At 43.3% G+C, this 13,432-nt stretch overlaps 1 protein-coding gene across 1 annotated transcript in view; it reads right to left on the bottom strand.

Moving 5' to 3' along the window:
- Nucleotides 1–13,432, bottom strand: part of adgrv1 (adhesion G protein-coupled receptor V1) — an 810,104-nt gene that overhangs the window by 317,557 nt on the left and 479,115 nt on the right. The window contains exons 78-79 of the mRNA XM_068029668.1: nucleotides 10,906–11,313; nucleotides 9,962–10,146 (exon numbers count right to left, since the gene is read on the bottom strand). Of these exons, the coding sequence (XP_067885769.1) occupies nucleotides 9,962–10,146; nucleotides 10,906–11,313 (593 nt within the window). The remainder of the gene's footprint in view (nucleotides 1–9,961; nucleotides 10,147–10,905; nucleotides 11,314–13,432) is intronic.

Genomic DNA, 13,432 nt, shown 5'->3' with positions numbered 1-13,432 from the left:
ATATTGCATGGTGATAGCTGACGCTTTATCAAAGATTTAGCTCAGCATGGAACCATCCCAGATTTAAAACAAAAATAAACCAGAGCATGGTTTTGCTGATGAGTGTGTGTGTACAGTTTCTTTTTAATTTGTGACCTCATAATGAAATGTTCCTGTTGTCACATTTCATTTTGCGTGGTGGGGAGGTGGTACATTAATATGCTTTGTTGAATGATAATTTTCTTGAATTCACTGACTGGAGATCGGAATTTATTTTTATTAAAGACATTTAAAAAAGACCAGCTAAAAGGATGACTGCTGGATGTTTAAGATGGCTACCCAATTTGCAACACTGTATCCTACACAGCAATGCTTGTGAGGATGGAGACTGCTCATGCCCCAGCAAGAACCAAGACCCAGGAATTTTAAAAGAACTACCTGTTCTTTTTAGCAAGAGAGAAATACTGCTAACTGTGATATTTGAATGACTGAGTGACTGTCATGTGACAAACCCCTCCCCATCTGTGGTTTTAAGCTTGAGTCTTTCTGAAGCAGAGAGAGAAAAAACAACTGGACTCTGACATGTGTAAACCTAAGTGGGGGTTTCTCTCTCCATTCCAGCTTGAAAGCTTTCAAATCTTGCCTGTTGACTGACCACCTTTGCATACTCTGGCTACAATCAGAAACCCTGCTGGATGAAATCATCCACATTGGTGTCTCCAAGAGACCCACTGAAACAGTCATCTACCTCTTCAAACTAAAAGCCTCAGGACCACGAAACTCAACTAGAAGCCAGCCGAAGCACCAAACGCCTTTTTTTCTATGGAACTCTAAGTCAACCAATCTTCTTTCCCCACCCTGTAATTTATTTGGTTGTGTGTACTCCTCCAGAGTGTGTGTGAGAGTGAAAGTTGGCACATTTATTATTTTAATTAGTTCGGATTAGGTACCATAAAATTAACGTCTTTCTTTGTTAACTCAAGAAAACCTGTCCGATTGGCTCTTGTTATGATCATAGCAAGTAAGTAATCAAACACCTACTGAATTGGCAAGGATATCCACTTTAAGAAAGAATTAAACCTGTTGTTGTCAAACAAGGAGAGGGAAAAGAGAGAAGCCCTTCGACCCCTCCTCACTTGTCCGTAACAATGAACCTTAGAGAAGGCACAGAAATCTAAATGACCCATTCTCTGATAATGATTACTTCTCTCCAGGCTTTAGGGTTAACAATGGTATGGCAGACATGGTGTCTCCAAATCCAATCTCAAATCAATGGGTGCGAAAAAACTCCACTTTATTAAAATGGAATGAAGATGGGTGACACCCAGACCCTATTGTCTGACAACGGCCCCAATAAATGCTGGTCTTGTCAGCGACGCCCACATCCCACGAACATATAAAAAAAAGCTATCCACTTTGCTCCATTCGGCTGACTTTTTCCAATATCTTTGTAAAATCAGAGAGAGTGAATTACTACAGATATTTTCCTGCTCATCCGCTGTAACTTAGATAAAAGAACAAGGTCAGAACTCGATCTAAACTGTTCATCATTGACTAGCACAGCAGAGAATTTAAATGTAAATATGCATGCACTATTTTCTAAAGCAATTTTGTGCAAATTGAACAAAATTACACACAAATGGTTTGGACATTTTTAGGCATTCTGGTTTGAAGCACTGGAAAGGTGTAAAGTAACTGGCTTTGAATAAAGAAATCAGATTACATAGCTCACGAGAGATTCTACCAGGCTAGTAGAGTCTAATCAGCATGCTAGATCTGTTGAAATGCATCTAATTTCTGGAACAGAGACTGAAAGCATGCTGTTTGATATCAGCTAAACTGCCAAGTCATCCTGAATCACTAATATGATCATGCTATCTGAATGACGACATTCACTTTCTTGGCAATTGGCACTTTGAAACCTTCATTGGAGCTGTTTCAGCAGTTAGTCAATATTTACATAATGTTTTGTTTTTATTCATTTCATGGGATGTGGGCACTGCTGGCTAAGCCAGCATTTGTTGCCCATTCCTAATTGCTTTTGAGAAGGTGGTGATGAGCTACCTTCTTGAACCACTGCAGTCCATCTGGGGCAGGTACACCCATTGTGCTGTTAGGGAGAGAGTTCCAGGATTTTGATCCAGTGACAGTGAAGGAACCATGATATATTTCCAAGCCTGGATGGTGTGTGGCTTGGAGGGGAACTTGCAGGTGGTGTTGTTCCCATGCGTCTGCTGCCCTTGTCCTTCTAGGTGGAAGAGATTGCAGGTTTGGAAGGTGCTGTCTTACGAGCCTTGGTGAGTTGCTGCAATGCATCTTGTATATGGTACACACGACTGCCACTGTGCATCGGTAGTGAAGGGCATGAATGTTTAAGGTGGTGGTTAAGGTGCCAATCAAGTGGGTTGCTTTGTCCTGGAGCTTCTTGAGTGTTATTGGAGCTGCACTCATCAAGGCAAGTGGAGAGTATTCCATCACACTCCTGACTTGTGCCTTGTAGATGGTGGACAGGTTTTGGGGGAGTCAGTAGATGGGTTACTCATCGCAGAATGCACAGCCTCTGACCTGCTCTAGTAGCTACAGTATTGATATGGCTGCTCCAGTTCATTTTCTGGTCATCCCCAGGATGTTGATAGTGGGGGATTCAGTGATGGTAATGCCGTTAAATGTAAAGGGGAGATGGTTAGATTCTCTCATGTTGGAGATCGCCATTGCCTGGCACTTGTGTGGCACAAATGTTACTTGCCACTTATCAGCCCAAGCCTGAATGTTGTTCAGGTCTTGCTGCATATGGACATGGACTGCTTCAATATCTGAGGAGTTGCGAATGGTACTGAATATTATACCATCATGAGCGAACATCCCCACTTCTGACCTTACGATGGAGGGCAGGTCATTGATGAAACAGCTGAAGATGATTAGGCCTAGGACACTACCCTGAGGAACTCCTGCAGTGATGTCCTGGGATTGAGAGGATTGGCCCCCAACAACCACAACCATCTTCCTTTGTGCTAGATATGACTCCAACCAGTGGAGAGTTTCGCCCTGATTCCCATTGACTTCAATTTGGCAAGGGCTCCTTGATGCCACACTTGCAATCTTGATATCAAGGGACACCTCTTGAGTTCAGCTCTTTTGTCCAGGTTTGGACCAAAGCTGTAATGAGGTCAGGAGCCGAGTGGCCCTGGCAGAACCCAAACTGAGCATCAGTGAACAGGTATTGCTGTTTAAGTGGCGCGTGATAGCACTGTCGACGACACCTTCCATCATTTTGCTGATGATCGAGAGTAGACTGATGGGGTGGTAATTGGCCGGATTGGATTTGACCTGCTTTTTGTCGACAGCATATGCCTGGACAATTTTTCTTATTGTCGGGTAGGTGCCAGGGTTGTAGCTGTACTGGAACAGCTTGGCTAGGGACACGACTAGTTCTGCAGAACATGTCTTGAGTACTACAGACAGGATGTTGTCAGGATCCATAGCATTTGCAGTATCCAGTGCCTTCAGCCATTTCTTGATATCACGTGTAGTGAATCGAATTGGCTGAAGACTGGCATCTGTGATGCTGGGGACCTCAGGAGGAGGTAGAGATGGATCATCCACTTGGCATCTCTGGCTGAAGATGGTCACCAATGCTTCAGCCTTTTCTGTTGCAATGATCTGATGGGCTCCTCCATCGTTGAGGATGGGGATATTTGTGGAGTCTCCTCCTCTGGTTAGTTGTTTAATTGCTCACTACGATTCACAAATGGATGTGGCAGGACTGCATAGCTTTGATCTGATCCGTTGGTTGTATGCTTCGAGTAATTGCTAACAGAGAAAGGAGACACAAACACCTGCTTCTCTTCACTAGCAACAAAAAAAACAATTAGATCATTTCGACTTGATTTTGCTTCTGTGACTTTTAAGCGTTTGGAAAATCCTGGGTGTGCTTCTGATGCATGTTCCAAGACTTGGGCAGTTAATCTCTCGAGTATTGATTATTTACCCTTTGAGAGCAATTCATCTTCCATGTACAAATGCATGGACCATCATCTTCTTCTTTGGCCTCCTTGTCTCGAGAGACAATGGGTAAGCGCCTGGAGGTGGTCAGTGGTTTGTGGAGCAGTGCCTGGAGTGGCGATAAAGGCGAATTCTAGAGTGACAGTCTCTTCCACAGGTGCTGCAGATAAAATTGGTTGACAGGGCTGTTACACAGTTGGCTCTCTCCTTGCGCTTCTGTCTTTTTTCCTGCCAACTGCTAAGTCTCTTCGACTCGCCACGCTTTAGCCCCGCCTTTATGACTGCCCGCCAGCTCTGGCGATTGCTGGCAACTGACTCCCACGACTTGTGATCAATGTCACAGGACTTCATGTCGCGTTTGCAGACGTCTTTAAAGCGGAGCCATGGACGGCCGGTGGGTCTGGTACCAGTGACGAGTTCGCTGTACAATGTGTCCTTGGGGATCCTGCCATCTTCCATGCGGCTCACATGGCCAAGCCATCTCAGGCGCCGCTGGCTCAGTAGTGTGTACAAACTGGGGATGTTGGCCGCCTTGAGGACTTCTGTGTTGGAGATACGGTCCTGCCACCTGATTCCAAGGATTCTCCGGAGGCAGAGAAGATGGAATGAATTGAGACGTCGCTCTTGGCTGACGTACGTTGTCCAGGCCTTGCTGCCGTAGAGCAAGGTACTGAGGACGCAGGCTTGAGACACTTGGACTTTTGTGTTCTGTGTCTGTGCGCCATTTTCCCACACTGTCTTGGCCAGTCTGGACACAGCAGAGGAAGCCTTTCCCATGGACCATCATCAAAAGTAGAGAAATTCATTGGACTGTTGCTTTCACACTTTTTTCTTTCAAAATAGCATTGCAAGCTGTGTGATCTTCCCCCAATTCCATATTACAAATATTTTCAATGTTCTTCTCAGATGTTTTGCTACAGGCAGCAACACAAAAGACCGAGTTGGCACCACAGAAATTTATGTCCACAAAATTCCAAGGAAAAGAGAATGGGAGACAAGGAAGGGAGGGACTGGATGAATTTTTTTTTGGGACCAGACTAGATGACAGAAATGGTAAATCAACTGTCTTTTTTTTTTAAAACAGATAGATATAAATAACTGTTAAAAACAAGTTGATGACTGCAAGTAGAGAAATCAAGCTAAAACTTCTGAATCTAAGAGGGAAGGAGTAGACATGCACTTTTGGGCAGAACCGGGACCATTCGTGGTTCTATCCTACATATTTTCCCTTCTATATTGTGCTCCAGGGAAGCTGGTGTTTCTTAAACCATCCCTTGTTACAGCAAGGGACAACTGTGAGGATATATCCACAGTCCTTCCCATACTACCCTTGCAATTTCACCCAGCTATTTCATTATAGGCCTAGAGGGGCTTATGCATGCATGCAAGTGTAAGTCCAAGTCCTTTTCTGGACCGAGGTGTCAATGACAGGTGAATCTGCCACAGGCGGTGAAGGGAGTCTCATCAGTGACAATGTAGACTGTGTACAAATTGAACTGACCTAAGTTTTCCACAATATTTCAGTAGACCTTCACATGGGAGCACAAACCATGGAGAACCCCATGGAAAGAAGGCCAACAGTATTGTGATCTTGGGGCTGAATTTTTAATCACTGAGGCAGGATACAGGAGCCAGGTTTGTTTCAGTCAGAAACCCGCCTCCGGTGGGAAACTGATTAAAGTTATTATCATGGGGGCGAGCACTTAATTGATACGGAGACGAGTTTCCTGTCCAATTAGAGCCAGTGGTGGCGGAGCGGAGGCGGGTCAGAACAATTGTGGGACTCATTTAGATTCCCCACGGCAGCCACCACTGAGGCTGCTGGCTGCCCTGAAGAAGAGAACTGGGGATTGTGCCAAAGCCTTCGACTCATCCAAAGAGAGGTGATATGAGTCAAGAGAGCTGGAGGCCTGGAACCCAGGACAGGGCTGCCCCTTGGCTCATTGATGTGGATCTGAATCTCATGTTGGAAGAGCAGGGAAGTCCTATTCCTGGAGGGTGGCAGGAGGAGGCCACCAGCAGAGACCAAACAGGCCTGGCTCCAGACTGCTGCCGCCATTAGCAGCAGAAGTGAAACAAGGAGAACTGGGATCCAATGCCGAAAATGTTTCAACAATCTCATACTTTCTGCCAAGGTAAATGCAATCCAACCCATTGTAAAGCTCTCAGGGCTTGCACCCTCTAGCAGCCAAAAGGAGCCTCAGGCACATGCTGCTACTGAACATGGGAGAGGTTTGCGCCTAGTGCACTTACTGACCTCTCAGAATGGCTCACAGCTACTGAGGACCTGTCACCACTGAGACATGCAGCTCCTAATGGGATAGGGGCAGATGACATTGGACACAGAGGACAGCAGTGCCCTATCTCGCTCTCTTTTGTGCTTGAAGGAGAATTACGCACTCAATGAGAGGGAGAGGCCCCTACGGGAGAAGGGGTGCCCTTCCACTATCTAATAAACCCCATGCAGCAGACAGCAATGGAGATAGCCAGGATAGTGAGACAGGAGGCAGTCGGGCCTGGCGAATCGAGAGCTCCTGGTGGATCTGGCGATTACAAAGTGGTCATTAAGGGGTGCAGTAATCTGACAGCAATTCACACACTGAGTAACATTAGGTAGACTCAGCACTGCAGCAGTTTCTACTCTCCTAGGCTGGCTCTCATCATCTCTTCTTGTGTGTCCCACAGCTGCAGATGTCCATCCCATGGCGCCCTCTCCCCCTCCCTCCGTGGGGTCAGAGCAGCACAAGGAAGAAGCAGCAGCAGCACCGTCCGTCACACCTTATAAGCACACCATTCACCAGCACTAACACTCTCACCTTGGTGGGTCCTCGCGCATGTGTACAAATGGTGGCACAGGGTGATGATCACATTACTAGTGTGCAGAAGGAGGTGCCAGAGGCAGAGGCAGTTCCCCTCAGATGAGGGAGGACAAACACAGCCGTGCTCAGCTGGGCTTAGATGCAGGGCCTCATGGGTCACTGGAAAGGATGCTCTACTTAGACCAGCAACAGCAGATGTGTTCCCACATGTCGGAATTCCCTGAAACTGTGCGGGGGCTTGGGCAGAGATTGGAGGAGTCCATCCAGCTCATGTGCACCACAATGGTTCGGGGCCTGAATCACATGAGCTCCGCCATAGCGAGAGTTAGCAACCTCTTGGACAGCCATATACAGCATCACTCAGAGTGGATGCAGGAACAGCACACTGACGTCCACAGGATCCATGAGACACTGGGTAGTGTGGATCACTCTGTTGGGCAGAGATTTTTGGAGAGGATACCAGTTGTGTCCCAGCTGCTGTCCTCCAACAGATATCCAGCACCCCCAGCAAAGGCTAAGGATGTTATGGAGGTGTCCTTGGCCCCTGAATGAGGGACCAGCTATGCAGCAGGTCCAAGTGATGGAGACTGCCCCTGAAATGATGCAGATGCAGCAGCCTCTGGAGATGCTCCACAGGCACCTCCATGACGAGGATGACCACTACATGCATCTCAACTGCAAGAAGAGACAAATAAGCAGGCTGCCTCCACCTTCTCTGAGGTCACAAGGGGAGCATCGCATAAGATTGGCTGAGCAACGAGGTCATCGTATCGGGCAAAGCACTGATTGGGTCTCTGGGGTGTCTTCTTACTGTCCCTGTGAACTGATTTCCTCTCTGTACACTGTATAAATGATGACACACATCCAAGACTCCTTTTATTGCTGCCATGACAGGTAAAGTGACATGAGGTGGTGAAAGACGTAACAGGATCCTCCACGATGAGGGCAAAGCCTCTGGGGAGATGTGTTTCCATCATCATAACAGATATCCTTTATCCCCTAGAATCTATTCACACACTTTGAACTTTGGCGTGATAATCTGAGGCAGTGTCGATTGGCAGAGGATGAAGGAGCCATGGCAGCTGCCAGGAAAGCACTTGTTGTGGTCGTAGACCAGTTGAACATTGAGGGAATGGAAGCCCTGCCTGTGGATGAATCTGACTGGCTGCAAAACCCAATGCCCAGGTAGTTCTATCTTTAGCGGTAGATCTTGTGTTGAGGGCATGGCCTCCATTGCCTTCTTGCTCCTCTTTCCTCTGCTGTATCCTCCTGCTGCTCAGGGCTCTGTCTGTTCCTCTGGAGGTTGTTATCCTTTTGCCACTGGGCCCAAAATCAGACAGTCATTGGCAGCGGCAGCCTTCCTTTTGGAAACATAGCTGCACAAACATCCTTGGCAGCCTTCACCCTACTCTTCTGTCCTGCAATGCCAGGGAGGTGACGACCCCGTTCAATGCCCAAGTGCTGAGTGCCAACTCTCCCTGCCACCTGTGCAGGGCCAAGGGCACCTCCTTACCCAATGCTGACTTCCCTATTTCCCCACTCATGCTCGTATGGGGTCAGGGAGTTTCCCTGACAGGCACCCCACTCTGTACCTGCCTCCCTTCAACTGATCTGCAACAGACACATCCTGAAACTTGTGCACCCCCTTTAAAATTCCACCCTCCCTCTCCAACAAGCTCTTAACAAGCTTTTAAACTACATTAATGGGTCTCTAAAGGGAGGTGAGAGGGAACCCTGTCCCAGCCTCCTCCCACCCTGTTTAACATTGCCGGCACCAGGAACAGCATCCTGAAACTACGTACTGGCCGGCGCCGGGATTTCCAGCACCACCACCCCATCATGTCTCAGGGGAGCCCAAAAATTCAGCCCTTGGTTTCTGACAGGTTGGATCAGTGAAACATGAATATTCCCATTGTGACATTTTCAAAGGCATAATATTAACATGATTTCTTTTGACCAAATGAAAAAGAAATGACATAAGATCTACAATGTCACCAAAGAGGTTTGCAAAATGGTCGAATTATATTTTCTGGGGACTTAATGATGTTGCTTTGTCTTTTTTTGATGAGATAGCAATCTACAGATTTAACCAGTCATAATTGCTCTAATCCCAATTCAGTCCTTTAAAATAAAACAAAAAACCTTTTTTGATAAGGGATATGATAAAACTGGGTATTTTTCCGATTTTTATGAACACATATACTATTAGGGAGTAATGAGATTCTATGGTGTTTGGAAGGTTTAAAATTAATCTAAATTTCATAATTATAATTTAATAACTAATAAATAATAACTAATAAAATAGCTAATTTTATAAAGATTTATGTGGTAAAATTTCAACTTCAGCAGAGGCACAAAAAAGGGGAGTGGAATGGCCTGTAGTGTGCACACCCAATATTCCTTTCCACTAACTTTGAAAGAAGGGAAGATTAAGCAGGGTAACTAATGCCATTCCACTTACCGTTCCTTTTGCACCTCCACCAAGGTTGAATTTTATCCCTAAATACTCTAAAATAAATATTGATAAAATATGGATCTCTAAACCAGAACATTGTAGTTTTTGTCACTTTTGTACCAAATCAGTTTCTGCCTTGTAGTCATGTCAAAGTAACAAGAATTACTTTGCTCTTTTAGTCATATAAAACGGCAAAACTGGCAAATGGTTATTTCACGTTGTGGAGATTTGAGTATGTTCGCAAACCAAGATCACGAGGAAAAAAAAGGATTTAATTTTTGCTGTAAGCTAATAGGAAAAGAGCTCAATGTGTTGCTGATTTTCCAGTGCTCATGGTCACAAATATCATCCCATTTTCTATGAGCAATATTTTACTGTCAATACAATGCATAGTCAATACAGTCTGAAATTAACATTTGTGTATACCTAGTGGTGGCCCTCTGATGATTGCGATGACATTTCTACTCTGAGGTGAAAAATAAGGTTACATTCTTTCCCCATTTACTTAAAGAATACTTGGAACTAAAAAAGCTATTTACAATTCCTAGGTATTTCTGGGTCTGCCTTATGATACTCACCTTTGTTGGCATTTACTGAAAGCTACTAACATATTCAAGTACTCGAAGCATTACATTCAACCCCTAGAGGGATGTTACTGCTTTATTCACTAATCCTATAAAATATCAATATGCTTAAATAATTTTACCTCTGACCAGTTGATCCACATTCTACATCAGTGAGGAGCGAGAAGGCAAACCTCTCAGTCACACCAGCCAACTGACTGAATCCTTTTGTATCCTTGCGTGTAGGGTCTAGTAGTGCACAAAGATTATTATAAAGTAGTCCCCTATTGGTGTCACTGACTGGCCTCTTCTCTCCTTCCTGTATCACCTAATGGATCATAAACAAATTAACCCATTAAATTCTGACTTACGGTAACAAAATTATAATGGAAAAAAAAAATGGCTGGACAGAATCTTCCTCCAAGTATGCCAGGCAAAGTGAGAATTCTAAAATGACTCCCACAATGCAAAGGCCTAGGTGTAAGTGGAGGGTGCAAAAGCGGCATAAACCAGGGCTGCAGTGCCTTTGGCCTCAAGAGAGCCAACTTTGCACTTGTCCAGGGACAGCAATGGAGAATGGAATATTTCCTATAAGTTTCTTCCAAACAGAAAGTGTCTATTATCTATAAATCACAGTAAGTTACACATATATTTGGTATTTAAATAGCTCCCATTTGAAAAGGTTCTCTGATGTCTCACAATGTCCCAGGCTGATAATCTCCTATTTGATATAAATTTTCTCCATTCCGCCACCCACTCCAGAGCCTGCCAGAAATTAGCACAGGACACACAGTAACTCAAGTGGAACCAGCTTCTAGCCAATTTACTGTTCAGTTACAGACATCTATGTCTACTTTTTAATGCCAAAACTAAAATCTACATGTATGATTCTAAGTTATTATGCTTTCTTATCTGTAATGTATGTAATTACCGCACTTTCAAAGCAGGCAGGTTTACTCAGTGATAAGCAAATGTTTGAAAACAAATTTTTTTTAAAGTCAGGCTTTTTCCCTTATAATTATACTTGTATGCATTATGATATCAAAGTTGTTTCGAATAAATGTTTGTCTTAAATTGCAAGTTTTACCTTTTCTAACACTTTCACTACTGCACTGAGTTGTTCTCCTGTGGCCTCTGTATAAATCTTGTTTTGCAGTTTCTGAAGAATTTGATTTATTAAGTCATCATCAAGGGGTTGGTACAACTGATCAACTAAACCCCAGAAGAACTGAGAGGTAGCATCTGTGACTATTGTGATGTTTGCTATGTTGTAATCCTTATCCAGCTGAGTTCCTGCAGTTGGGTTGTAGAGTACCACTTGAAATCGCTTGGGCAATGGATTTGAAGATGCCAGCTCTGGAGTAAGGACAATGTCTAATGCAACGCTCGATTGCCCTGGTTGGAAAGTTAAAATGCCTTCCGACTTCACAAAATCCATCCCTGCAATAGCTGGCATTACTAAGGTTTGGCCTACCAGCTCAGCCTTTCTTAATTCCTATAAAATACAAATTAAATACAAAATAAGAACATTTGTTTGCTCCAAGTCAAGTAAATAACCAAATATTGATCCTGTTGTTATACTTCACACCAATATGTAATTATTTTTTATGCATATTTTTTCATAAATATAATAGTTTTATCTGCAAATAGTTCTTTTCAATAAAACTAAGAAAAATTAAAATTCATGATAATGGAAACATAAAACACAATGGCCCAGAATTTGCTGAAATAATAGTGGCATCTGAATGATATACACCATATTAATATGTAAATTGCCAAACAACTTGTGACAAGGAAGAGATACTCCGTGAATTGCAAATCACAAGTTGCCTGCCAATTTGTGCCGATCTAACATTAACTATGTGAAAATTCCTGCGATTTTCATGAAGTTGCTGCACTTACACATTAGTTGCTTGTTAAACTTGCCATAGAACGTTAAGTCTAGTAACTAATAGCATAAGTACCCATTTAATGATGTGATAATTGTTAATTACTGTCAGTAAACTTCCCTTGCCCAGAAAATAAACAATTAAAAGTGTGGAGTCTCACTCCTTCAGATAGTGAATTGTTGTTGGGAGATTTTTAAAATGTCAATTTTTATTAACTTTTCCTTTCTGTTTCTTTCTTACTGTCTTTTAATCCAACCATTCTTTCCCACTCTAATTCAACTTCCTTCTCAGTTCTTCTTCTGTTCATTTCTCAATCCTTAAACCTCATTAATTAATAAAATCCCAGAAGGGAAAACATTCAATAACATTACAAATAAATGAACTGGTCAAAAAATCTGGAAGGACTTTTGTTATGAATGACTTGGCTGTTGGGGAATTTGTGATTCTGAATACAACTGGAAGCCTGGAATGCCATCAACCTTAGTTAACGAGCAAGTAAAGACATGAAGTTGATCAGTTTAGGATATATTTCCCAAAATAGTCAAAAGTAGCTGAGGATTTTCAGTAAGGATATAAATCAAAAGCATGTGAGAGTGGTTAAACAGTCATGACACAGTACTCAATATAAGCACAAACACTTGGAGCCCTCGTTCTTCAAATTTTAATCTGGCTGTCTTGGACACGCTCACAAGAAAAATGTAGAATGGAAAAAGTGATGGGTGAAACATTGGTTGGAGTGGATAACATACATACTCTGGAGCTTTTGGAGGTGCCAAGCTTTGCGAAAGCTGACAAGACCCAGGCATACATCTCCCTCAACCAATTTGAAATTTGGACAAAAGTTAACAATATTTCCCCTCCTTGCCCCCCTCTAAAGCTTCGTAACTCAACTTTACAAGATCTCTCTTTAAGTGAGAAGGACCCTTGATATTCTGCTGATCCAGCAAACGTCAAGGATCTTTACCAAATTATTTTCATCCTCAAATAGAACGCAGTTCCCAGTTTACGCAAAACATGTTGACAACTTCAAATATATGCTTCTGAGTAACGTGTGACAAAATGATGAGTCTTTACAAAATATATGCAATTATTATTTTTCTCTGAAAAGAAACAAAGAAAAGTTGATAGGATCCATGTATAAGAGACTTCAAAATTGAGGGAATTTTGGAATAGTGTTTGACTATCTGACCAACCCCTTGTTGACCAGCCCATTGTTCTCAACAGCATTGGGTGCTCTCTGAAGTCCCTGAATGATGCAATGGCATTAAATCATCAACTGCATCCTTTTCTATGATTTATTCTGCTTTCTTTTGATGTTTATGCTTAAGCAAACTACTTTAGAATATATTAGCTGTGGAAACATCTGCAAAACAGTGAAAAAACACTGTCATGGCTGCTTAACCTAATGTCATTGTTTGGACAGTAGACGTTTTGAAAATCACAAGATACATGATATGTGAGTATCTCTGTGCCAATGCTTAACCATAGCAAGGTGCTCTCCAGTACTTTGCCCATGTAATCATTGCTCACATGGGAGCCTTGACAGCGGGTGTTGGCAGGTTATTTACCCAGAGGAGGACACCACTGTCAAACCCAATTCTGTCCCTACAGCAACACTTTTCAATAGCAGTGCCCAGATGGTGGTCATTAGCAGGATCCCTTGCTGACTTTCTGCTCCTTAGAGATGCTGATGTCAGTTGCAGAGCTCTTGTCTCCATTCTAGAG

The sequence above is a fragment of the Heterodontus francisci genome, chromosome 4 (genome assembly GCF_036365525.1).
Source record: "Heterodontus francisci isolate sHetFra1 chromosome 4, sHetFra1.hap1, whole genome shotgun sequence".
Classification (NCBI taxonomy): Eukaryota; Metazoa; Chordata; class Chondrichthyes; order Heterodontiformes; family Heterodontidae; genus Heterodontus; species Heterodontus francisci.
This window is presented reverse-complemented; position numbering and strand designations above follow the sequence as displayed.